The sequence below is a fragment of the Peromyscus eremicus genome, chromosome 10 (genome assembly GCF_949786415.1).
Source record: "Peromyscus eremicus chromosome 10, PerEre_H2_v1, whole genome shotgun sequence".
NCBI classification, from domain to species: domain Eukaryota; kingdom Metazoa; phylum Chordata; class Mammalia; order Rodentia; family Cricetidae; genus Peromyscus; species Peromyscus eremicus.
In genome coordinates this window covers 81,761,561-81,788,471 of record NC_081426.1, presented here as the reverse complement: position 1 = coordinate 81,788,471, position 26,911 = coordinate 81,761,561, and the positions used below count along the sequence as shown (strand labels likewise).

General features: G+C 40.4%; 2 protein-coding genes across 2 annotated transcripts in view; both read right to left on the bottom strand.

Annotated features, from left to right (window-relative positions):
• The window catches only part of Mthfd2l (methylenetetrahydrofolate dehydrogenase (NADP+ dependent) 2 like), a 102,532-nt gene extending 92,384 nt beyond the window's left edge, over positions 1-10,148 (bottom strand). Inside the window, exon 1 of the mRNA XM_059275224.1 lies at positions 10,033-10,148. Coding sequence (XP_059131207.1) covers positions 10,033-10,148 — 116 coding nt within the window. The remainder of the gene's footprint in view (positions 1-10,032) is intronic.
• Positions 10,149-21,732: 11,584 nt separating this feature from the next.
• LOC131920765 (C-X-C motif chemokine 2-like) lies at positions 21,733-23,634 on the bottom strand. Its single transcript, XM_059275222.1, has 4 exons — positions 23,556-23,634; positions 23,346-23,469; positions 23,146-23,229; positions 21,733-22,370 (listed from the first exon to the last, which is right to left on the bottom strand). Exons 1-4 carry the CDS (start codon positions 23,632-23,634, stop codon positions 22,355-22,357), a joined length of 303 nt encoding a protein of 100 aa, XP_059131205.1. The 3' UTR covers positions 21,733-22,354.
• Positions 23,635-26,911: the final 3,277 nt, after the last annotated feature.

Sequence of the window (26,911 nt, the reverse complement as noted above, 5' to 3'; positions counted from 1 at the left end):
AGAGAAGAAAAGACGACAGATATTCCATAGAGGGTAAGCAGACCTCTCTGAGTGCTAGGAGTAGAGAGTAGCAGAGATGAAGAGGATACAGAGGATGAAGATGAGGCTGAAAGCATAGGAGTTCGTCGTTAGCCAGACTATGAGCTAGGGAGCTGGATGGAACTGCAGCTATAGAGACAGAATTTCATCCCAGAGAAATAAAGTAGATGGATATAGAGCTTGGTATGTCTAGAGTTATTCCTGCCTTGAATGGCTGGTGGAACTATAGCTGAATTGATAGAATTTTGTCTTAGAGGAATAAAGTTAACAGACATTAAGAACATAGTGTACACAGATTTTTTTTTCCCTAATATTCCACACTGGACATGGCAAAGCCCCCTTGGACCCTGGGGAATTGATAGAGAAGAATTTTAATATGTTGCCTAGAGATTGTTCTTGGTACATTTTGGTGAAGAATGTGGCTGCCTTTTGCCTTTGTGCAAAACGTCTTCCTGAAACTAAAGTGAAGGTTAATTCCATTGGCAAAGGAAATTTCAAAATAGCCTAGTATTGACTCTGGCATATGGTTTTTATCAGTCACTCTTATGAAGATTGATAAAGAAAAGGAGCAAGCTGAGAAAGTAAAAATACAAAATGTATAATTTGAAGAGAAAAGGAGAACCAGGAAGTAGAATGGAGCTAAACTCTGTGTTCAAAGAAAGAAACAGATTAAAAAATGGAATAAAGGAGTGATGACCTCAGTACAAGATCCCACCCAGCTAGGTTTTCAACTTGTGAAAAGGAATTAAAGAAAAGCTTAGAGCTGGGTGTTTGTGGTGCATGCCTTTAATCCCAGCACTCAGAAGGCAGAGGCTAGCAGATCTCTCAATTTGAGGCCTTCCTGGTCTACAGATCAAGTTCTAGGACAGCCAAGCTTAGGCAGTGAAGGAAACCACTGAAAACAGAAAACTAGTAAAGATGTAATTGAACAAGGGGGGACATGTTTCAGCCCCAGTGAGCAGCAGAACTTGGCAGCTTCAGCCACATGGTTGTGGGTTTAGAGTCAAGGATAGAAGAAAGTGGATATGGATATCTCCCTCCATGGCTAACGAAAGCCACTAAAGTGAGGCATGTGTTGGGGGTGCCCTGAATGGAGGCCCAGAGAGGCCATTGTGTAAAGCTGTGAAGGAGAAGCCTGGATTGCCTTGAAGATCCCAAGATGTTGGAAATGCCAGAGTTGTGGGATACCTACCTAGGAAAGCTGCTAAGGGAGTAGAACCAGTTCAAGAGAAAGATATGTGCAGCAGTCAACAAAGCTGAAAGGAGCTGGAGATCAGAAGAGCACTTTTGACATCAGACATGGAGATGCAGAGATGGGAGTTTGCTCAGCTGGTTTTTGGTCTTGCTTGGGTCCAATATTTCCTTACTATGTTCCCTTCCCTATGTTTTAGAATGGTAATGTATAGCCTGTGCCATTATATGTTGGAAGTATGTGATCTGGTTTTGTTGTTGTTGTTGTTGTTGTTGTTTTTATAGGGTATTACAGAGATGGCATGAATCTCAGAAGAGACTTTGACTTTTTAAACATTGCTGAGACAGTGATAGATTATGGAGAATTTTGAAGTTGGACTAAACGCATTTTGTATTATGATATTGTTACAAGCTTATGGGGGCTAGGAAATAGAATTTGGTAGTTTGAATGTAATTGGCCCCCATAAGCTCATAGGGAATGGATTAGAAGGTGTTGGCTTATTGAAGTAGGCGTGGCCTTGTTGGAGGAAGTGTGTCACTGTGGGGGCGGGCTTTGAGGTCTCCTATGCTCAAACTACTCCTAGTTAGACCACTTCTTGTTGCCTGTAAGTTAACATGTATTAGCTCCTGCTCCAGCACCATGTCTGCTTGCACATCACCATGTCCCACCATGAAAATGTAAGCCACTTCCCCCGCCAATTAAATGTTTTCCCTTTTTAAGAATTGTTGTGATCATAGTGTCTCTTCACAGCAATAGAAACCCTAAGACACCAGGCATATTACTGGGGTTAGCAACAAGACTGGGTGCTGCCTTCAATCCTCCATCCTCATGTTGTTCCGCTGGAGTTTGATGGATGGGCAACTATACAGATAACATAAAATTGTCCTTACCCTCTTCAATGCACCTTTTTCTATTCTGAGGATATATCATGGCACTTCACTCTTTCACTGGATTCCTCAGTATTTACAAAGGTATTTTCAGCTATGGAAGGTTGTTCACATTGATTCTGTGAGAGAAGCACTGAACAGATCTATTCTGCTATCTTGTCGATGCCAACACCCTTTGCTCATTCAAAACTGCTCTTTGTGAACCTAAGTGGAAGATATTGCCAGAATACTGGTTATATCCTCACTTATTTTGTAGTTGTTGTTTTTTTTAAAAAAAAAAAAACAAAAAAAACTTAAAGTGAAATTCAACTATCTTTGCCTCTAGAATTTGCACTTTTCCTTTCTTAGATGGCAAGACACAGTTGTGCAGACAGACTGGATATCCAAAGACTTGTCAGGTTTGAGGGGCAGGTTATTCTGTAAGTTGCTTATAAACTTTGTTTTGTTGAAAAATCTACACTTGGCTCTTCAAAGCCACAGGTAAGAGCCACTGATTTGGGCCTCCATTGTTCCCAAAACAGGATTCATTCCCTTGTATAAATTGTTCCTTGCAATTTGAAGAAACTTTTGACTAAATGTGCTCAAAATTCTTCACTGAATACACAGGCTATTCATAACTATATGAAAATAAACTATAATAATCCATCAACTGAAGTATAAATCCATAACACAACACATATTGTACATATAAAAATAATGGTTATAATTAAATTTTAAAACTAGTAATAAAATTTATATCTAACACAAAAATATTTTATCATAGAATAATCACTCTTGTTTAATGTCTGCAATCAGATTTCAGAAATGATAAGGATTTGAAGAATTATTTTAAAAATCAGTTTATTATACCTACAATGGTTACATTTTATTTAAAATCTGACAGAAATTGTTAACCAATATAATCAACAAGTGGACCAAAGAGAGAAGGCACCTTTGCCTTGAAGTTTTAGGCAAATTGCAATCAATGAAAGAAAAGTTTATAAACAGAAACTTACCCCTCATGAACCAAAGAACTAAACTAATTAAGTGGTAACTCAGTATGCAAGTAATTTTGAAATTATATTGTGCATAAATCTGTTCCTTCTGAAAAAATATGCTAACTCCTCGATTCTAGTCCCTGTGGATATGACTGTATTTGGAAGTACGATCGTTTTGTGTGTGTCTTTGCTTGTGTGTCTAGGATGTAACCCCTTCTCAGAACAGAGAAGATCCTTAGTCCAGTACGACTGCTGACCTTTCAAGAATAGACATACAGGATATCACGTGCAACACTGGAGGAAGAGAGCCAAGTGATGACAGAGGGAAAGATTTGAGTAGTGCAAACACAACCTAAAGAATGCCCAGGACTGCTAGCAAAACCCGGTGCACAGCGCCACCTTAACTTCGTATCCGACTTCTAGTTTATGGGAGTGTTAACGTTAGATTCCTATAGTTTAATTTCATTTATGGCAACCTTAGTAAATGTGTATACCTATACAATAGCCCATCTTCCCACCAGATTCTGAAACCACAAAGGCCCCAAACTCTGTATATAGGTGAAAAAAAAAAGTACTGCTGTAGCACAACTTATAGCTGAGTCAGCTTCTCAACAAATGATGTGTAGGTAGCATAAACAGTACAAACGCTCTGAACAAATGGATGGTTTCCATCTAGAATGGGGTAAAGAAAGATGGTGCAATATTACGTCATACTATTTAAAATGGCATGCTATTTAAAACATGCTTAATTCTGGAATACTTTCAGGTAACTGAAGTCATGCAAAGTGAAGCTATGGATAAATGGAGCCTTCTGCAATCCCAATTTAAATGTTATGAGAAAAAAATATTGAATGAGTGAGCTCAAGTTTTTCATTTAGTTTATACTTTGTAATACATGAAAATGAAGTTGAGAAAATAATTTTACTATATCTAAATATGATAGTTGTTTTAAAATCCATCAGCTTATGTGATGACATTTTTTGTTGTTTCTCTTTTCCCTTTTAATAAACATAGATTCTTTTCTCACTCAATATAATCTGAATAAAGTTTCCCCTCCCTCTACTCCTCCCAGTTTCTCTCCATCTACTCTTTGATGATGATTTTATATCATTACTGTGGAGCAAGGACACTCCAAAAGAAGACAGACATTGTAGTGGCTTGAAAGAAAATGGCCCCCAAAGGAAGTGGCACTATTAGGAGGTGTGGCCTTGTTGGAGGACGAGTGTCACTCTGGAGGTGAACATTGAGGTCTCATATATGCTCAAGATACCTCTCAGTGTTTCAGACCACTTCCTGCTGCCTGTGAGTCAAGATGCAAGAACTCAGCTCCTTCTCTAGCACCGTGTCTGCCTGCATTCTGCTTTGCATCCCACCATAACAATAAAGGAATAAACTCTGAACTACAAGTGAGTTACCACAATTAAATGTTTTCCTTTACAAGAGTTGCTGTGGCTCTTCCCAGCAATAGAAACCCTAACTAATACAGAAGGCATCTGTGAATTATGTAAACAGCAATATCTTTATATTTTAATACGAAATCAAGATTGAGACTCTTCCATTTAGTAGTTTGAGCTGAGCTTAACAGTGCTTTAGCATCTTAGACGAAATAATTTTAAAACAAAAATTACTACTTTTTGTCAAAAGAAAATAGTTCAAATTGAAACTTGTAAGACTACTGCCAAGAAATTTCCTTTTAAAATTAAGTATATGCCTTAACTTTTCCCAGAAAAATCTAACTATCAGTATTTTAAAGGGCATGATTTAGAAAGTGATTCAAATTTGTCATAAATACTAAGAGTAATTATTTAGTCTTACTAAAATTTAATATTCTAAAAACTGATATGAAAATTTTGTTTTAATGTATAAGGATATAAACTTTCAAAATACCACTGAAAATATTCTGTTTCATAGGTTCTATAATATGTTTCTAAGAGAACAAATTTTCTAAATCAGTGGTTCTCAACTTTCCTAATGCTACAACCATTTAATGCAGTTCCTCATGTTGTGGTGACCCCCCCAACCATAAAACTATTGCATTGCTACTTCGTAGCTGTAATTTTGTTGTTATGAATCATAATGTAAATATCTGATATAAGACTGTCAAGGGGTCATAACCCACTGGTTGAGAACCAATGTAACTTAAATGTACAATTTTTATCATTTTAAAAATCCTTTTTATTCTCAGAAATATGTCAATTTGGTCAAAATTTTAGTGGTCATTGATCCACATCAAAAGTATACTCAACTTCACCCCTTAGACATGGCTTTCACAGCTCATCTGGACTGCTTGTTTGCACGCTACTTCCTGAAATGACGGAAATATCTGGATCAGTTCCCAAGGAAGGCGCTCTCCCCACAGCCTCTCCCCCCTGTTGCTGGGCTAGCCACTAAGGGAGACTTTATCAGTAAGCAGTAAATCACTGCAGAAAGCAGGGTGTGTGTTAGAGCAGCACTGTGCAATAAAAACGACTCAGCTGAAACCAGAAGGCTTGGATGTGAGCCTGGCTCACAGTGGGCGCCATAATCAGGTTAGGCAAACCATTTAATTGCTTCCAAAGACACAGAACTGGCTCATGTATATAATGAGAACTCTCTCCTTTGACCTTACACAGTAAGACTAAGGGTTGACTGGCTAGTTTATGAAAATGTTTCTACTTTCTAGCTCTCTTAAATAATGGAGACACACTCACATAACCTGGAGCAATATGAGAAGACAATCATCTACAGTTAGCCCTATTTCTATGAGCTTATTTGTCTTACATTTAAAAAAAAATGTAACTTTCTTAAACTATGGTTACTATAAACAAATACTGTGTGTAATGTATAATAAACCAGAGCAGAGCAATAAACAAGAAAACGAACTTTTTGTATATCAACAGATTCCTCCATAAGTACCAGAAAATAGACCTTAGTCATGATCAATGGAGCATTTAATCTGGACACTTGACAAGCTCTTAATCCTTATTTTAAACTCAAGTTTAATTATAACTATAATTGGAGCATCAGTGAACTGCTTTAGGATCTCTAAAGATGAAAAAGCTTACCACCACCATAAACAGTTCTAAGGTCTCCATGAGTTCAGCTTAATCACTGTGTGCCTTGAGGCACAACATGGGTATTTGAAGTTTTTGTTAAAAATATCCAAGGGAATCAAGGCAAAGTCAGATATGGAATAAATCTAATAATGTATAACACAATAGTATGGGGCCTTCTGTGGGGTATGTTTAAAGTAAATGAGTAGTAATGAAAGTTAAGTTTACGACCTTTTTATAGGCACTTCACTTCCCACCTTAAGTACTTCACTCAAACCTTGAAGCAATTTTACCAAAAATCACATATCTGTAAATCAACAAAGAAACAAAAAATAAAGCAAAGCAAGGTCTATCATGTATGATTCATTCCAAAGTCAATTTTGTAGCTTGTCAATTTAGAAGCCTAAAGTCAAATCAAAGGATTAGTAATGACCAAAAACAACATGTAGTTTTATATACCAACTTTTCCAGAAATGAATTTCATACATGAGAATCCCTGGTTCACCTGCAGAAGTTTTTGGAAACATTCTCAGAAGAATGATTTCAAATGTAGTTTTATATATCAACTTTTCCAGAAATGAATTTTATACATGAGAAGCCCTGGTTCATCTGCAGAAATCTTTGGAGACATTCTCAGAAGAATGATTTCAAACGTGAACACACAGTTACCACGGAAGCCAGTTTTATTGAGATCACATAGGGGTAAGTCTTATAGTAAGTACCATAACAGCAAAGTAATGAGTATAGATGATGTTTTGTGGTAGCTTACCAATTATGATGATAAAATATTTCTGTGTATTAGTAACCTCACTAGTACTGACTGATGATAATATTAGTGTCATTTGTTGCCAACATTTACAAGGAAAAAAATGTTGAACTGATCAGATATTAGTGACCTCCCTCCCAGGTTTATGGATTCCCTCAGTTCTAGCTATGGGATCCTACATTAAGATATGCTCCATTAAGGGAATCTGAGAAAATAGGTATAAACCTGGTTATACTTAGAGTTTAAGAATGTATATTTTGGCCAGGCATAGTGGTACATGCCTTTAAAGCCAATACTCAGGAGGCACAGGCAGTCACATCTCTGCAAGTTTGAGGCCAGCCTATATAGAAAGCTTCAGGCCAGCCAGGGTGACATTGTGACACGTCTCAGAGAAATAAGTATATTTTGTAAGCTGAGGGCTTCTCTGGTTCTTGCACTTACATAGCATTTCCAAGGCCACAAACAAATATTACTTTAGAAAAAAAAAAGTATATATCCATGCATGCATGCATGCATATATATGATATACATATAGATCTCTCTCTCTCTCTTTCTCTCTCTCTCTCTCTATATATATATATATACATATATATATATAGACAGGACAGTATAGTGCATCAGAGACAACACAAAAGGGTCCTTAAAGGGACAAGAGGCTTTCCTTTACAACCTGGAAGGGATAAAAAAGCAAGAGGGGAAGCCCTCCTGGACAGGGTGATAGGAAGGAGGGCTTACAAGGAGCCTTCAGAGAAAACCCTCTAAAAAAGAGAGAGAATTTAGGCACTGTTTTAATCCAAGGCCATTCTGATTTGTGAAGTCCCACAGTGGCACAAAGAGGGAATAATTTAAGCACAAAGAATATACTTTTCTAACTTTTGAGCATGTGAGAAGTTCATTTCACAAGAGAAGCTTCAAAATTAAAAAGGCTTATGTACTGACATTAATTTCCCTCAATTATTAAGCTCTAATTTTTCATGTATAAACAAAAATAACCCATGATGAACTTTAAAGGGAAAATTTTAAGGTAAATGATATATATTTTGAGATCATAGAGCTTCCAAATTCTACAAAATAGTTTCTTGAAATTCAAGAAACTTACTTAAATAACCCTCCATGTAAAGAATATTTAGTTAAGTTCCATTGTTATAGGTGTCTACTTAGACAAGAAATATAAAACAAAAATTGAAAAATTTTTTTTTTAATTTAAGGATATAAAGGCTCAAAAGTGTGATAAATTTGTTAATTTAAAATAGTGAATATCATTGGGGAGTTTATCAAACTCAAGAATAATTTTCAATAAAAAAATATATACTCTGGTTCAAATTTCATGTCAATAGGAATGATGTTAATTTGTGACAATCACTGTGAGGGACCAGACAAAGAAGGTGTCACTAAAAAAGTTGACTGAGTGGGGAGGCAGACAGTGGCGACCTCTGGAAGATGGAATCTCTTCTCTCTGCTGGTCCTAGAAGAGAAAAGAGACACCAATAAGCATCAACACACTGTCCGAATTTTTCCTCCCCACCCGAGATACACCACCCGTCTACGGGTGTTTCTCATCCTTACAGCCAACCTCACCTTCAGATATGGCGTTCAGTGCCAAAAGAAATGTCAAAAAATATCACCTTATCCTAACTTGATGAGTGCTATCTTAAAAATAAAACCATTACAAATCATATTTCTTTTCACTTAATTGTAATCTACGCCAAACAGAATGGAAAACAGGCAGGCTCAACGTAATATCTTTTATCACCACGTTTTGAAAAACACCCTTCTGAAATCCACTGTATTGGCCACTTTTAATTATAAGGAGGCCATTAAATGTCTTCTCTGTGTGTGTGATATCAGAGTTCAAACCCAGGGCCTCCCACCAGACCCAAATACAAGTTACAAGATGGGAATCTCCCTAAGTGGATGGGTGATGCCTATGTGTTTTTGTGTATGAAGCACAACCAAATATTGGGATTCTGACTATTGTTTGTGACTTATTCGGTAGGCACTGGAGCAAACGGGACGATAGAGATACTGAGCTGATGAAGACATCAATCAACTTGTACCCTTACAAAAAGATTATCCTTACTGGAGGGAAGCGCTAAAAACTTGAAATTCCAAGGATAATGATTTAAATAGAACGTCGTTAGCAGATAACTCCTTTGATTTTGTAATACAAACAGAACCCTACATAATCTGTCCTTACTGGGGGCAGAGCAGATTGGCACTGTCAAGCGAAACAGCATTTCCAACACAGCGAGAGCATAAAACAATAGAAATCCGACCCACTAACATTTTCACATATCCTTTATAGACCTAGTCACTGTGAGCCATCTTCGAAGTAAAACCTACAGGAAACACTTTAAATTTCAGTGACTCGAGACTAAGACCCAAATGCATATGATGATGAGGCGTTAAACTAAAAACAGCATCGATAAGCACGGCATCATGGCTCATTATCCTCCAAGGGTTGTCCTGGACCTTGGGGACACAAAGTGAATATAGGACAAGTGAGTCTCCAGCCAGAGTAGTGAAAGTACATCACTGGGATGCCTGAGAGTGGACGAATGAGTTTTTCCGACCTCACTGGCTCTGGACAAGACACTATGAACGGTTGTTCCATAGGCTGGACTCTCCAACAGACCAGGGAAGATGAGGCAGGGTGGCATGTTCCAGGGCACCACCGTGTCCTTCCATTGTCCTAACCAGCAGCCAAACCCAAAGAGATCAACGAAAGCAAAAACGCGGCCAACGTGAGGAAGGCTGGCAAGAGCCAGCCAGGGAAAGGCGGAGAGACCAGCCTTACCATGCAGTTTGGTGACACCACGAAGACGTGCAGATGTGGGAAGGACTTAGCGGGTGACAAAGGCATACAGAAACTGAAACGCTCCTTAACCGTCTGCACAGCGCCTGCTCTTGCTGGCACCCTAACAACCTGAACAAAGAAAGGCAGGATCCAAGCGCGCTGCCCACGCTCGCCGCCCTCGGTCCTGAGCGCCTTACCCGCCGCGGCTGCAGCAGGACGCGGAGCCCCGGACCCGGTGCGCAGGTTCTCCACGATCCGGCCTCCGCAGGCCCCGCCGCCCGCCCGCCCGCTCGCTCGCACGCGCGCTCCGCCCCGCGCGCGGCCCCTTCCCGCGGCTCCTACCTCACGCCGCTGCTCCCGAAGCCCCGGCGCGCGCGCTCCGCTACTCCCGGGACCCTCGCAGGCCCTCGGCCCAGGCCGCCCCGGAGCAGCAAGAAGCCTCGGGCCCGCGTCGCCATGCTTCGCGGCCCGCCTCCGAGGGTCCCGCCGCCGCCGCCGCCGCCGCCAGCTCTGCCCGCCCGGCCTGCAGCACGCGCGCCCGGGGCCCTCAGCAGGGTTCCGGGGCGCGCGGCGGGGCGGAGCCCGGAGAAGGCGGAGGCGCGGCTGGTGGCCGCGGGGTGGCGGGCGACTCGGCTCCGACCCCTGCGCGGTCACCGCGGGAGCGCAGGGAGGGCCTCCGCCATTCACCGCAGGCGCCAAGCCTTCCGGGTCCCCAAGGCCCAGCTCCCGCCTGTGGTCTCCATGGTTACGCGCAACGCCGTGGAGCAGGAAAGTTGTTTCGGGTCTTCGCTTTTCCCTCCCTGAGTGCCCTTAGGATGGTGCTTTGAGAAAGAAAAATCAAGGAGAGGGAGAAATAAAGAGGACCTTAGGATTTCTACAACTGCGGTGTCCTTGACATTTCTAGAGGATCCATGGCATTCCCAGAGTTTGTGGTTCCTTTGAAGCAAAGCGAGGTTGTCATGAGAAAGCTAAAAAGCCAATTTAAAAAAATAAATAAAATTAACAATCCAGGTCAAACCAGCCACAAAGCTAACAGGAAATATTTCACCCAAGGTCAAGCTGCAGCTGTGAGGAGTATGATCTCTTTCAGAGCTGTTCTCTGCCTGCTGAGGAAAGTTGTAATCGAAAAGTCCCAGATGTTAGAGAGCTTGTTCTGTAAAAATCCTGTCAAAAACAATGGGGCATCGTCTGGCTGATGGAAGTCAGTTAGACACAAAGCAGCACCCAGAAGAAGACATGGAAGAAAATCTTGGCACTGAGACCTTAGATAAAACAATCATACTGTGTTTAAAAAAAAAAAAAAAAAAGAAAAGAAAGAAAAAAGAAAATTAAATTACTGCTGTGGAAAAAAAAATCTGTTAAGAGAATGAAAAGCCAAGGAGAAAACTGGGATGGGTGGGGGTGTTTCCAAAATATTTATTGTGACCTTGCATCCAAAATCTACAAAGACCATGACCACCCCCAACTTTAAATAGGTCCTAGAGATCTGAACTCGGGTCCCACACTTTCACAGCAAACACCTGACTATTTACCCAACCTTGTTTTGTACATTAGGTCTTTGATCCGTTTTGAGTTGAGTTTTTACAAAGAGCTAAGTTAAGTGTGGGGTGGGTTTATTCTTCAACCTATGAATATCCAGTTTTCCAAGCACTGTTTGTTATAGATGTTTTCTTTTTCTCCCACGTATTGTTAGCATTTTTTGGTCAAGTATAAATTGCTCAGAAGTGCTAAAACAATGCTGAGGGGAAAAAAATTAAAAAAGCAATGCCAGAGGGATCACAATGCTGATTTTGTTTCAATGACTAGGTAGTAAAATCTGGAATCGGGCATTGTGATCCCTCTGGCATTGCTTTTTTAATTTTTTTTCCCTCAGCATTGTTTTAGCACTTCTGAGCAATTTATACTTTCACATGAAGTTTAGGACCGTCTCTTCAAGTTCTATAACGATTACCCTTGGAATCTTGACAGTAACTGCACAAAATGGCCATTTTCATAAGGTTCATTTTCGTTACATGAGCATGGGATGTCCTTCTGACTTCCCATGTCTCCTTCACTTTCTTTTTCCTGAGTTTTATACTTTTGTTGTAGAGATCTTCCTTCTCTTCCATTAGGTTTATTCTAAAGCATTTAACTATGCTTAGGGCGCTGCGGGTGGGATTGTTTTGCTTCTTTTTCAGCAGATATGTTATTGGTGTATTTTAAAAGACTGCTGCCCAAGCAGCCAGGTCTAAACATATACACATGCAAGCAACACCAAATGGATTCCACAGGCTGAATTTATTTATACATGTGTTCATTCGTGTGTGTGTGTGTGTGTGTGTGTGTGTGTGTGTGTGTGTGATTATAACTAAAGAGGGGAAATGATGTAAATACAGAACTCAAGCGAAATTCTTTTAAAAATAAAAAGTTTTTCTTAAAAAAAGGACAATTTATTTCTGTGTCCCACTGATTTGCACGAAAGCACTGAGTTCTAAGTCTCTTAGTGGAGACTGTTAGTCTTCTAAGTATAGAATACATAATCTGCACACAGGACAGTTTGACTTCTTCCTTCCCTGTGTTTATGCTTTTTATTTTCTTCCTTTTGCATTATTGCTCTAAACATTCAGATATTATATTGAATAAGAATGATGAGAGTGAAAATCCTCATTTTTTTCAGTCTTGTTCAGTGTTTTCCCATTCAAAATGCTGTTTTCCACATTGCTGTATGAATAGCCTTTATTGCACTGAGGTATTATCTTTCTATAACCATTTTCTTTAGGGTTTTCATCAGGAAGGGATGATAAATTTTGTCACATGCCCTTTCTGTCCCTATTAAGATGTTCCTGTGACCTTTGCCCTTCATTCTATTTATGTGTTGAATTACTCTACTGATCTGAGTATGTCAAATCATCCTTGTATCCCTGGAATGATACCAACTTGATCATGATACATACTTTTTGGGTTTTGTTTTTGCTTGTTTTTTAGAGTGAGCTACTGAATTCCATTTGCAAGTGTTCTATTTCGAATCTTTGTGTTTTGTTCATCAAAATAATAATCTATAGTTTACTATTTGATGGTGTCTCTAGTGTCAATGCAATTCTGACTTTCTTGTTGTCCCCAAGATGTCTTGTTAATATGACAATACAAAACATTCCAACTTTTAAAATTCCTACAGTCTTTACAAGTTCAAACACTTTAAAAGTTCAAGGCCTCCCTAAAATATCCAAAGCCTCTCTAAAATTCCAAAGTTTCTTTAGAAGTTCAAAGTCTTTCGTCTCCGGGCTCCTGTAAAATAAAAAATAGTAAGTTATAAAAGGAAGAGACAAGGCCCAGTTGCAATCAGATCAAAGCAAAACCCAAGTCCAACAGTGGAAAGCTGTGTCCAGCATCTGGGATTCTCTCATGGTCTTCTGGGCTCCAAAGGGCTTAGACAGTGGCATTTCTCTGACTCTGCCATTCACAGCACACGTAACTTCTCATAGCTTCGAGATGGCTCCATTCCACAGCTACTGCTGTTCTTAGCAGTCATCCTATGGTACTGACATCTCCAAAATGCTGGTACCTCTGCTTCAACTGGGCTCAGTCCATGGTGAAGTCTAGGTCCCTCAATTAGGTAGCTAAATGAATAATTTATAAAGCCAAGTGGAAAAAGAGGGGAACAGTGGGTTTTGCCTGATAAGATCTAAGTAAATAACTGTGGTTACGTTATCAACGGCAATAAAAAGAAAACAGGACAAAGAGCCATTGGCTCAGATTAAGACCATAGTGTTGTTGGTTGTTTTTACTCTTTTTGGGGCCTGCCACCCAGCTCCTAAATAAATTACATGCAGAGGCTTGTTCTTAGTTATAAACACCTAGCCTTTTCTTGTCTTAGTTTCTAGCCAGTTTTCCTTAACTTAATTATCCCATCTACCTTTTGCCTCTGGGCTTTTCCCATTCTCTTGCTTCTGTAAATCTTACTCTTACTCCATGGCTTGCTGGTTGTGCAGCTGGGTGGCTGGCCCCTGGAGTCCTCCTCCTTCTCTGCCTGCTAAATCTTTTCACTCCTCCATCTCTCTCTTTTTTTTTTTTTATCTCCCCAGATTTCTCCCTCTATATATTCTCTCTGCCTGCCAGCCCCACCTAGCCTTTCTCCTGCCTTGCTATTGGCCATTCGGTCCTTTATTACACCATCAGGTGTTTTAACAGGCACAGTAACACAGCTTCACAGAGTTAAACAAACGCAACATAAACAAAAGTAACACACCTTAAAATAATATTCCACTACACTGTAGTACCTGATGTTCCTCTGAGGAGGCTGAAAGAGCTGACAAGGAGCCCTCAGGACTTCTTCATCTCCTGCAACTTAGGGTGACGTGGAGAAGACACGTATCTTACCTAGGCATAGACTATGTATCATAAGGGTGGAGATGAGTACTGCTTTTCTGAGGTGGAAATAATGGATGAAAATGTAGATAACAGTCCTGGCACTATGCCTTGGCTCTGACATCTAGCAGGTTTTATAACCTTTGGCAAGTCAATTCATTTCACTTTGTACATTTCCCTTCACTAACAAATCAATGTAAATATGACGCGGTGGTTGTCATGACACTTCAAAAGCAAAATATTTGTAGAGCTCAAGAAAAGCCCCATGGGGGAAATAGTCTGTAAACTAAGAGTTGAAGAGTAAGCAAAAAACAGATAAAGGATGAGATGAGAGACGTTTCCACTAGAGGGAAGTATAATTGGAAAGCTCTGATTCCAAACAACGAATAGTTGTTTCACAGGACCAAAATAGGACTTTCTTTACCTAGAGCATAGTGTGCTGTAGATAAGAAACCAGAAAACATAATTTATAAGCAGTTGTTAACTTCCTTAAGGTCATCTAGCCATCAAGCAGTCTATGAGCTGATCATGTTTGATCCACCATTCAATACCATTCAATTTTTTTTTTTTTTTTTTTTTTTTTTTTTTTTGGTTTTTCAAGACAGGGGTTTCTCTGTGTAGCTTTGTGCCTTTCCTGAAACTCACTCTGTAGACCAGGCTGGCCTCGAACTCACAGAGATCCGCCTGTCTCTGCCTCCCAAGTGCTGGGACTAAAGGCGTGCGCCACCACTGCCCGGCTCACCATTCAATTCTTAATTCTATGCAGCCTGTCTCCAGCATCCTACCAATAGAGACCATTACCAAACGTAACAGCAGGCACAGTGTTTGTCACTGGTCTTGGGAATCATGTAGAAAACAGTCTCTGAAAAAAAAAAAAATCTAGAGAAAACGTGAGACCGGGAGTTATTAGGCATGCAAAGTGAGACTACAAAACTGAGGAAGACAAATTAATTCAGTTAAATTAGTGGGTAAACTGTTAATGGTTGTTTTTAGCAGATTCCTCCATTGATAGAGAAACCATTTCAAAACACAGATTGTGATTAACACAAAACAAATTGTTATGAACACTTCTCTATTGTAAGCATGTTTACTACTCACTAGTTTGAAATATGCTTGAAAATCCAAGCCAGTTGCAATTGCCTTACAAAGGAACTCCAGATATTCAGATCAATTCAGTTAGTTCTCAACTAACTCGTGACCCCCTTGGGGTTGAACAACCCTTTCACAGGGGTTGCCAAGACCGTTGGAAAACACAGATACTTATATTATGATGCATAATGTAGCAGAATTACAGTTATGAAGTAGCAACAAAAATTTTATGGTTGGGGGTCACCACAGCATGAGGAACCATATTAAAGGGTCACGGCCTTAAGAAGGTTGAGAACCGCTGGTCTAGAGATTAACAAAACTACCCCCATTTCTCTTGCCTAGAACATTGACCCATAGGAGATTGAATTTATTTCTGATAAATTGCCTTCTGTGCTTTGATGGTTTACTGTGTGAGACACATGGTGTGTGTCTTAGAGTTTCTATTGCTGCGATGAAACATCATAACCAAAAATCAAGTTGGGGAGGAAAGGGTTTTTTTTTGGTTTACATTTCCACGTTGCTGTTCATCACCAAAGGAAGTCAGAAACAGGAACTCAAACAAGACTGGATCCTGGAGGCAGGAGCTGATTCAGGGCCATGGAGGAGCGCTGCTTACTGGCTTGCTTCTCCTGGCTTGCTCAGTCTGCTTTCTTATAGATGGTTAATAATAATAATAGCAGTAAAAGACAATGAGAACAATGCAGTTTGATATTAATTCATAATCTGAAAGAAAACAATACACTAAAGGGAAATAGTTTTCTAACTTCGTGAAGGTTATAAAACACTTACAACGATAGACTTACCGGCAAAATGTTTAAGAGGTTTGTTGGGAAGCAAACAGCAGTCCTTGTCACCTCCATTCAAATACGCACTGGAATGTCTCACCAGTGCAGTAAAGCTAGGAAAAGGTACAAATGACAGTCAATGAAGAAATGAAAGTGCCATTGGCAACATATGCTATAATTTTCTACAAAGAAAATTAAAAGGGGCATACAGATACATCATTAGAATACCGATGAATATAAAAAATTCCAGTTCAAACATCAGAAAATGCAATCTGAAAGACACTGCTTACAATATCCAAATAAAAGCCACAAAAGTTTCTAGGGACAAGTTTGAGAGGAAATATGCAAGAAGAAAATCTTTTAAATGTTATTTAAAGAATTTGAAGATCTTAATTCACAGGCTGTATGCAGATTATAAAATGATTTATTATTTTAAGGATTCACCAACTATTTCTCCCCAAACTAACTTATAAACTAAATATAACCTAATTCTAAATTGTCATATCTAAAATTTCCATAACGATGTAAAACGATACTCACCTATCCTTGTTACACACTGCATTTGTGATAAGGAAAAAAATAAGCAGAAACCACTACCATTATTCTGTCACGTGGCCAACAGTCTGATAATGTTCAGTCAGACAATGGCCAGCAGGTGGCAGACGAGGAACGCCCATGAATTGCTTTTGGGCCAAATACATCACAACCATTTTGAAAATAGTTTTTGAGGCAACTTGCTGTACTTGGAGATAAGTTAATAATCCGTACCTCATAACTAGTAATTTTATTTCTATATCTATGTGTAGTCTTGGGTATCTATAATATGTCTAGCTAGAAACTAGTACTAAGATTATTAATTTTGTATTATTTATAATAGGAAAACCAAAAGCAACTCACATTTCTAGCATTCAAATAAATGCTAATATAAAATTCTACAAAATGAGTAGGTCTTGTATGAAGTGCATATATATGTTACTGAATGTTGGGTAGAATCTTGTCTATAAAGCATCATTATCTCATTTATCTAAAGTTCAACTTAAAACTGGAGAAGTGTTTGAAAATCCAAATGATAGGTTAAATTTAGAGGCCTGTGTGAGACAACTGAATTCAAGAGAGCTGAGGTTGAGGAAGTGTGACAGACAGGGAAAGAGAGGATTGAGCCTTGAGAGGATACAGAGTGGAGTGGGAATCCTGGTAAAGTTCTGTAACTTGGTGCTGGGAATGTGTATGGTTGTGAATTTTGTTACTATTCCTAGAACTGTATATATATTATATATGCATGAATATGACATGCATATGTATACATAGATGTTTTATAGAATCTTTAGTATTATAAATTTAAAAGTAGATTTTCCTATGATCTGTATTTTATACATTTTTTTGCATCCATAATATTATGCAACTACAGAGTTTGTAAATGGGACAGTGAGATGGCTCAGCAGGTAAAGGATCTTCCAGTCAGTCTGATGGCCTGATTTTGACCCCAGGGATCCACATAGTAGGAGAGAACTGACTCCTGAAAGCTGTCCACTGCTGTGGGATGTCTTTCTGTACGCTGTGAATACGTGTTGCTATGACTGGTAAATAAAGAAACTGCTTTGGCCTATGGTGAGTCAGGTTATAGCCAGGCAGGAAATCCAAGAGAGGGACAGGAAGAAGAAAGGCAGAGGCAAGGGAGATGCCAAATGGCCATCCAAGTAACAGCATGTAAGGGGACACAGGTAAAGCCATGGAATATGTGGTGATACATATTATGGATTGAATAAAGCTATAAGAGCTAGCTAGCAAGCTTACCATAGGTCATATAGTTTGTAAATAATATTAAGCCTCTGAGTGATTATTTTATAAGTGGCTATGGGACCGTGGGGCTGGATGGGACCAGAGAAAACTGCAGGCTACAGTCCACTGAGCTCCACATGCACTCCATAGCATGAGCATGCCCCCATACAGAAACATACACAGAAATAAATGAGTATGAAAATATAAGTAAATAAAATAACAAAAAATAAATCTGGAAAAACATGCTGCATCTTTTAAATATTCTCTATTCACGTGCATGACAAATTTAGAAACAATCTATAAAATTATCCACATAACCTTATTGCTTTATGTATGCATGTGCTTATTAAATGTAATTGTTAATCTTCATTATCAACTTGATGGAAATTAGAATCACCATAGAAACATACCTCCTGCTGTATCTATGACAGTGTTTTACAGAAAGGCTTGACCAGGCAGAGAAACCCACCTGCAGCATGGGCAGCAACATTCCATGGGAGCAATATATGGGGAAGGAGACGGTGAGTGGACTAGCAGCATTAACCACTCTGTGATGTCTGACTGCGGATAAAGTACGGGCAGCTGCCCCAAGCTCCTGCTGCCATGGCATGGCCAGCTTGAACTGGAGGGCAGAATAAACTCCCGCTTGCTTTCGTCAGGCATGTTATCACCCAAGTAAGAAGCTAATGTGTGCATCATGGATGTTCGTTCACCTCAAATTAAACCTGTGCTTCCTAATTCACACCTTACTAATGTTTCCCCTACCAGACACTTTCCTCGCTCTTCATTAGCCTGCTGTATTCCTGTTCAGGTGAAGTTTGCAAGCATTCCGACTCAGAAAACACCGCCGGAAGTCCTTGCGTTTGCCTGGTGTTTCCTAGTCTTTTGTTTCTTTTCAGCTATGGTAAGAACTTTCAAGTATCAACAGAACATTTTCAATAAACTTGGGGGAAAAAAAAACACATGCTTCAATATACTGACACTGCAACTCACTCTTCCAAGTATCAGCTGTGCAAGACAAGTGTAATAAAACTCTGAGTGAAGCTAATGATGCTCACATTGTCTAACACTGGTGAATATTTGAAATCAGTGTAACAGACCCCAGTGTTGAACTAATAACTCAACGCTGAGAGAAATGATCATGGAGAATTGTCAGAAGTGTAATTATTTGCTAATACAATAATCAGCATGCGTTTAGTGAGAGACAACTACGGAATACCTGGAGTTTGTAATATCACCAAGAAAACAACCTGTGTAAGTATAAAACAACTGCTCTGGCAGAGGCAGGTGGATCTCTGAGAGTTCAAGGCCAGCAGGATCTACACAGCAAGTTCCAGACAGGCCTACCCAGAGAAGCAAACAGCAGAAGCAAAACTGCTTCTTCAGTCCAGCGAAACTTTATAAATATGATAATTAGACATGAGATCTCAGTTGAGTATAATAATTCCATTTACTAAACAGTCTAGATTGAACTGTAGGAATATTGTACCACCACCCCTAGTAAGAGAGGTACTGATCTTTGCAGTCAGAATTTCTGAGTAATTAGAATTTTTCACTCGTACATGGATTTTGGTACTTGATAACTAGCCTGAATGCCCTCCATTAGTATCTCACAGTTTTGTAATCCCAGGCTTTCAGAGACTGAGATAGGAGGATCAAGAGTTAGGATCAGCCTGGTTCTCCAAAGAGGCCATATTTCAAAGCAAAAGAAACAAGAACTCGCCGGGCGGTGGTGGTGCACGCCTTTAATCCCAGCACTCAGGAGGCAGAGCCAGGCGGATCTCTGTGAGTTCAAGGCCAGCCTGGGCTACCAAGTGAGTTCCAGGAATGGCGCAAAGCTACACAGAGAAACCCTGTCTCGAAAAACCAAAAAAGAAAAAAAAAAAAAAGAAATAAGAACTCTTTCCAGCTAGGCTTTGTCTTTTGTAAGTGTTTCAACAGACCAAATAAAGGATGAACTGTGTCGGGCAGACAACAGAGAATATTTGCAAATTCTCCATGGGCAGCTCTGATGGGTTCTGGCACCACATTCTCCAGAGCGATTTGTTGTCTTGTCCCTCCTTAATGAAAAAGGAAGGAAAAAGACACTAGACATCAGCCAATGAGGAAGTAGATTGCTTTACAGTTTGTGTTGTTCAAGAGGGAAAGGAAGTATGGGATGCAATAAAACTCTTAATAAAGTCATGACCTTGTCTGGAGGAGGAACTATGCAGTTTTACAGGATCCAGTGACATCTGCAGTTAATTTAAAAGATGCTGTAATGAAAAAGTGTGTGTGTGTGTGTGTGTGTGTGTGTGTGTGTATACTGTGTATGTTTGTTTTTTGTGAATGTGTGCAAGTGTATGTGTATGTACTATGTATGTTTGTTTTGTGTGGATGTGTGTACATGTGTGTGTGAATGCATGTGGAGGGCAGAGGCCATCACCATGTCCAGCTTTTATGTGGGGGCAGGGGATCCAGACTCAGGTTCTCATGCTTGTGTGGCAGACACTTTGCAGACACGTTGCTGGCTGATCTCCCTAGTCCTGGAGAAGGTTTTCTTCTGTAAGAATGGCCCATGGTGGCACAAAGCGAGTCTCAGCATGTTGCAATAGTCTGTCTTTTTATGTCCTTTTCCATAACCATATCAAGATCTACTGAAATCCACCTTCTATGTGTAAGCTACCAGGACAGTGGAATTCACAAAAAATCAGCAACTCGTATTTGGTCAGGAGTTATATGCTATGTCCATGTACTTAAAACTGAATTACTAAAAATGAATTATGAGTTCCAATTCTTTTCTTTGTCTCATTCGGCGCCTCAGTTAGGCCATATTTAACATACTTTCTGTCTGCATCAGCAAATCAAACTCTTGAAGTGAAAAATTAATAGAATTGTGATTATCATGTCACTTAATAGTTTCAAAAATCAAAATATCTCATTTACCTAACAAGGAGAAATACAATTGAGTTATCAAAAGAGATGAATTTAGTCTGGTACAAGTGATCTGACAGGAGGAAATGGGGAAGAAATGTGGATTTTTTATTTAGGGAGGGGCGAGGAACACAAATGCAGAAGAATGAGAGGGGAGGGTAAAATAATAGTAAGAATGTCTGGAAATGTCATAAAGAATCATACTATTAATGAGTGCCAGGCCACGAGGCAAGATCTGTCCCCGATGCCACACCTCATGGTGTATGCAAGGATTGACGGTCCAGGGACAGTTCCCAGTGAATCACATCTCTCTGTGTGTTTCTCTGTGTCTCTCTGTGTCTCTGTCTCTGTCTCTCTCTCCCTCTCTCTTTCCCTCTCCCCCCTCTCTCTCTCTCCAGTTCCCACATACACACCCTTTCTTCCTATCCAGGTCTAGAGGGTATTTTCATGGGCTCAGCTTTCCCTACCTCATATGACAGTCTTTATTTCTATTCTGGAGGTTCAGTGTGCTCCTATCTGTCTGGGAAGTTTAAGTTAAAACTGACTGGCTTAGAGAGCATTTAGATCTGGTGACATTAGAACAGCATTACATTTCAGGACATTAGACCATCTCTCTCCCTCACTATGGTTTCACACTGATTAACACTCAGCCTCCCACTTTTTCTAAGTTTCATCTTCATTGCCCAAGTCGAGTTCCAAGGAAGAACCCGCCACACCACTGCAGTTCAGACTCCACTTCATGATGAGGGAAAGCAAGGCATGTTTATAAAAAACATAAATAATTAAAGGCTTAGGAAAACAATTTAAATGAGAGCTTTAAAAAATACTTGTTAAAATTTCAAAAACTAGTGTGCTAGTGTTGAACCTCCAGTTGGTTCTAGTGGAAAAAAGTATCCTGCATAGACTTGGAAAGGCATCAAATATGCCTTCTTGAGAGAAACAAGGGAGGCATCAGCTGGTAGCTGTCCTTGTGGGAGCAATGGTTTGTCATGCATCCCTGACACCTTGGGTACAACGGGGGAACAGAAGACTGACATGTATAAAACAAACGTAAGCATGGAATTTTTTAATTTAAAATTTTATTTTCTTGTTATTTGTAAAAGTACACGAATAAATAAATGTCTCTACTTCAAGACACGAGAAATCATGACAAAATAATTGCTAGCCAAGGCACTGTGCCTTACAAAGAAGACATAAAATGTCCAAGAGATATTCACATTACAGTTATTAAAAAGTCAACATCAGAAATACTGCTCACATAGTGTAAAAAAAACTGGAAAATAAATAACAGCTATTCTATTCTTCTCAATACCTACAAAATTGATGTGTACATGCACAATCCTACCTTGAAAGTGATCTGACTGCATGTCTGTGTCCCCCCATTTGTCCCCAGCCTATCATAGGAGAGGCATGATGTAGCTGGCGCCTAACTCACTCCCTCAGACAGTAATGAGTGAAAAGATTTAAAAATCCATCACCTTCCAACTACGTAAGTAAAATAACTTTGACTTAGCACATTAAAATGACCTTTTAAAATATCTCAGTGAATTGCCAGACACACTGATATCTTTAAATATCACAACAAATATACATTATCTGAGAATTGAAAAATAAATAAATAAATACATATATAAATAAATAATTAAACAGGAAGACACATCAGGAACAATCCAGGCTTCATGAGTGCTGTTTGTTTTCTTCTCTTTGATTCTTCTCCTTCAGGTACAGCAGCCCACACTCTGATTCTCCCAAGGTCAGTTAGCCTTGCCTCTGTGATGAGAAAATGTGTGCTGTTAGCAGGTATTGGAAAGACTGATTGCAGTGCTCTCTTCTTTCTCCTTCCTCATCATCCGGACCTTGTCTGATTCTCCCAATGCAGTCACCTCTAACCTCCCCCCAAGGAATTGTTACCTAAGCCTGTCTAGCAATAAACATTCTGGATGCTTTGAAATTACAGTAGCAGAGTTGGGCTTCTGATTGTACTAGCTTCGCACAGTCCGAATGATATGAAGAATAAAACTATGAAGACATGGCTTCCCATGTAGAGTAAACACAAATAGCACCTATTACTGTTTCGTTTAACTCAGACAGGATAAGAGGGAGGAGAGTCTACACTTGAACTTCAAATTGGTCTCACTGCAAAACCTCTGTTCTTCATCAAGAAGCCTCCAAGGAACAAGTGACCCAAACCAGGAGTTACACTTTACAGCTCAAAGACATGGAAAGGTCAGGGATAAGTACTGTATCTTAGTAGACAAGAGGCTTGGCAATGTCACTAGTTAATTCTACTTAATTCTTAGGGATCCACACAACGACCATCCATTCATTAGAGTAGGGCTTTTGAGTGTGTAGATGGTAGAAGCAGGTCGTATCTTTCTGACACCAGAGCAAACTGATGATTACGAGGCAAAGTTAACTATAAAAATAATAATCCAGGTGTCTGGTCTGTAGTTAACCTTGATTTCCCCCTGATCAATTTTCAGGAATCAGACCCCAATACTCCGACCAAAACTCCAGTCAAGTGGAAGCACAACTCAGGACTCACTTGTTCAGTATCTTTTGGATGATCTTCCGAACCAAGGGGGCTTCAGGGTCGAGGCAAACTTCCTGACCATCCTTGAGAATAGCTCTGCAGAGAGAAAGGAGGACCCTTATCAGGCCTGAGGTTCGGCTGAATGAGCATGGGGTTGTAAGAGGGTCTGGGCGACTCTGGCGGTGGCAGAGGTTGCCGGGGGAGACACTCACATGACTTCTGTCTGGGTGCAGTGGGGTCCTGGGGGCGTCACCTTCAAGCTCTGGATGGTCTTGAAATCGATCCTTTGTATGGTCCTCGGGCACTGACAGCGCAGCTCAGTGGCCAAAACCGCTCCTGTGGGAAAAGACACTGGGTCAGCGGGGCTGTGGGCGGCTGCGCCCAACTGAGGCTCCTCCAGGGATGGCAGCCGCGGGTCCCACCTGCAGCCTGGCGGCTGGTGGCCAGCAGCAGCAGCAGCAGCAGAGCCGCACAGAGGAGCGGACGGGTGGCTGGGGCCATGGCGCTGGCTGAGAATGGAGTGTGGTTGGAGTCTGGAGTGCAGGAGCTGGCTGGAGACTCAGTGGTGTGATCTGAGGTTCTGGAGCCCTGCGAGCCCTTTTTATGCACGGTGGCTGGAAAAGCCCGAACCGAACCCGGGGCTGGGGAAATTCCCCGAGCTTAGGGTCTCCGCATCAGGAAGAAGGACAGCGCCCCGCCCCTCAGCTGAGTGGGTTGAGGACACCCGCAAGCGCGTGCTGCCTGCCTCATCCTAATGCCCTTCCCTGAGGGACCCTGGGATGTCCCTCCCCAAACCCTCAAGAGGAAGGAAGTGACCTCTGCGCTGCAGTGACCACCTGATAGAGAGAGTGGTCACCCAGTGACTTCTCACAGGGATGATGTCATCAGTCCCTGGAGACATAATAGCTGTGGGGAACTTTAGTCATTAGGACTGGAGGAATTAAAAGGGGGGGGGGAGCGCTTCTCTGTTCGTTGCATATTCATGGATACTTCTAGAACAAATGAAGATTTTACCTACATCTGCATAAGTACACTCTTGAAATATATAGTCATCTCAAGCTGCACAGAAGAGCAGTTTGTTCCTGACGTGTAACAAGCCCGAATAAATCACATTTGTGTCATATCCTTCCACGGGGGTTGGGGAAAAAGATGTGTCAAAAGCTTAACGCATGCTTAACCGAGGACGCAGTGTTGTAATCTCCCAGACACTTCCCCTGTGAAATGCTGGAACTTCCAAGGCTTGAGTGTGCCCACGAGCACCACACTCGGGTGTAAGAGATCTCCATGAGTTCAGGAAATTAAAGACCCGGTGGTCTCCTGGAGCAGCTGGGGGAGGCAATGCTGTGAGGACTCTCAAGTAGACTGTGAAGTCTCCAAAGTCAGTGCTGACATAAAAACGGAGTAGAAGAGTCTTTCACGTGTACATGTAGCAAAAACATGCATCTGTGAAATACCTAAGTGTTAGGTTACAATCTCATTCTTCGTGTGTGTGTGTGTGTGTGTGTGTGTGTGTGTGTTATTGACACAAATCCCTCTTTTTCTTCCCCCATGGCTTCTTTTTAAAATTATTTTATGTTCATTGGTGTTTGACCTGTATGTATGTCTGTGTGGGGGTGTCAGAAGCCCCGGGACTGGAGTTACAGACAGGTGTGAACTGCCATGTGAGTGTTGAGGATGGAACCCAGATCCTCCAGAAGAACAGCCAGGAACCATCTCTGCAAACCCCATTTCATTTCTACTTTCTAGGGTTTTCCTGACCCAGGGATTTGATTTCCCTAGCAAGGAAATCATTTTTTGCTTTCACTGACTGTGGTAAGCTATTGTAAATGCTCACCTCTGGCCTTTGTCATTCACTAGCTCATTTCCTCACACTGGGTTTTAATTCTTGGTCAGATAACGTGCAGTTTGGGTGTGGGTCTGGGTAGAGCTCTCTGAGGGCTGTGCAGATATCTTGCAGAGAGGTGTGGAGAGGGCAGCCAGAGGCAGGTTGAAGCTCAGAGCTGCCGGGTAGAAAGTTGTGTGCCACTAGTGACAAGGACGTGGAATTCCACCTGCTGCTGCTGCTGCTGCTGCTGCTGCTGCTGCTGCTGCTGCTCTAGTCTCTTGTCTCCAAAATGCACACGATAGTGGTAACTACCTCAAAATGTTAAGATGAATAAATGTAACGTTTGTATGAAACAGCAGTGTATATTAAATGCTAAAATTGTAAATAAATAAAAAATGCCTTTGCCTCCATATTGCTGAAATCAAGACTCACCTAGAATTAAAATCTTTATACACAAAGAAAAAAGAATTCTTTAAAAACAAAAACAATTTTTTTTGTTATTTTTTTCTTCTTAGGAAATCATTTAGGGCAGGGAGTGATGATACCCACTTTTAATCCCAGCACTTAGGAGACAGAGGCAGGCAGGGCTATGTGAGCCCCAGAACACCCAGAGCTGTATAATGAGACTCTGTCTCAAGAAAAAAGAATTTAGGATGAGTCTCTTATCTAACTTAACTAGTTTTAGTAGTTAAAACTATAAACTGTAAATAAAAGTCATCTCAATTATTAGAAAACATTATAAATAATTAGATATTTCCTGAGATAAGTGATTTATAAGATCCAGAAGTTTGTTTTAATGTTTATATATCATGGCTTAACTTCAACTCTCCTATTGTTTAAAACTGATGGATTGGTGTAGAATCTCTGAGGTATTTGTTGTTGTTTATTCACAGTAAGACATGTGGTATATTTAATTTAACAAAATATGTATGTTTTCTCTCCCCTCCCCCATCAATATATCTCCTCTTCAAAATTAAAGCCAGTGGAAATTGGAGTTTTCTAGAAGGCATTTTAGTCCTAGGAATTTTATTTGGTTTTTATTTTCTTAGATAAAGCTCACAGACTCTGTCAACCTAATTTGAGCACTTTTTCAGGTTTTAATAACTGAAATATTTGTGTTCAGTATTAGCAGGATACTGTTAAGTCTGTTCCTCTACTTACGGTGATGTTAGAAAACAGAAAATATCTGCTGTAAGGATTCCAGATGTAATCTGATACGTTGCATAAGCAAACACTCAGAGAGAATAAAGCACAAGGCTCCTACGGTAGTTGTCAAAGTGTAAAAATGTTTCAAGAAGCAATCGCTAAATATATGCTGGCAGCTGTGTGGTAAAACAAGTTGCTTACAAAATGAGATACTAATGGTGTTCCTTTTTACACGATGTCAGTCTTCATAGTCAATCCCTAGCCTTTGGCTTGCTGTTTCTTTTTAAACTTTAAAGAAAAATGGCATTCTACCAAAATAATGCAATTCTTTTTGAAGTGTTAAGCATCATCTCTAGCCAGTTACACTTCATATGAGTGGAGTGACAAATTCTATGCCCGGACTTTAAAGTCCCACTAGCACCAATTTGAAGGGAATGGAATCATCACTACACATTAGTTTATTATCCTTTCACTATTTACCACACTTACTATGTCTTTCCATTTTAATGAGGACCACATAATAGAGCTTTTAAATCCGGAGCTGTGTTCATCCTGAGCACGGATGCAGCTGCAGGAATGGTCTAGTGGGCAGTGCTGGTCTTCCTGCTTACCACCAGGAATCAAGATGTCTCCACTGCCAACACTCTTTTATTGCAATTCGTGCTTCCAGTATAATGAAAGAATCTGGCTGAGGACAGAATGATGATATCTTTATGATGCATTAAATCCCTGGACCCAGGGATGGAGAGACGGCTCAAGAGTTAAGAGCCCTTGTTGCTTTTACAGAGGAGCCTGGTTTGGTACCCA

What these genes read in the sequence shown, in the direction of transcription:
- LOC131920765 (XM_059275222.1), bottom strand. Translation starts at nt 23,634, where the DNA reads ATGGCCCCAGCCACCCGTCCGCTCCTCTGTGCGGCTCTGCTGCTGCTG. An exon ending in CACCAGCCGCCAGGCTGCAG is followed by an intron (nt 23,470 to 23,555) that starts GTGGGACCCGCG and finishes CTTTTCCCACAG; the next exon opens with GAGCGGTTTTGGCCACTGAG. An exon ending in TGCACCCAGACAGAAGTCAT is followed by an intron (nt 23,230 to 23,345) that starts GTGAGTGTCTCC and finishes TTCTCTCTGCAG; the next exon opens with AGCTATTCTCAAGGATGGTC.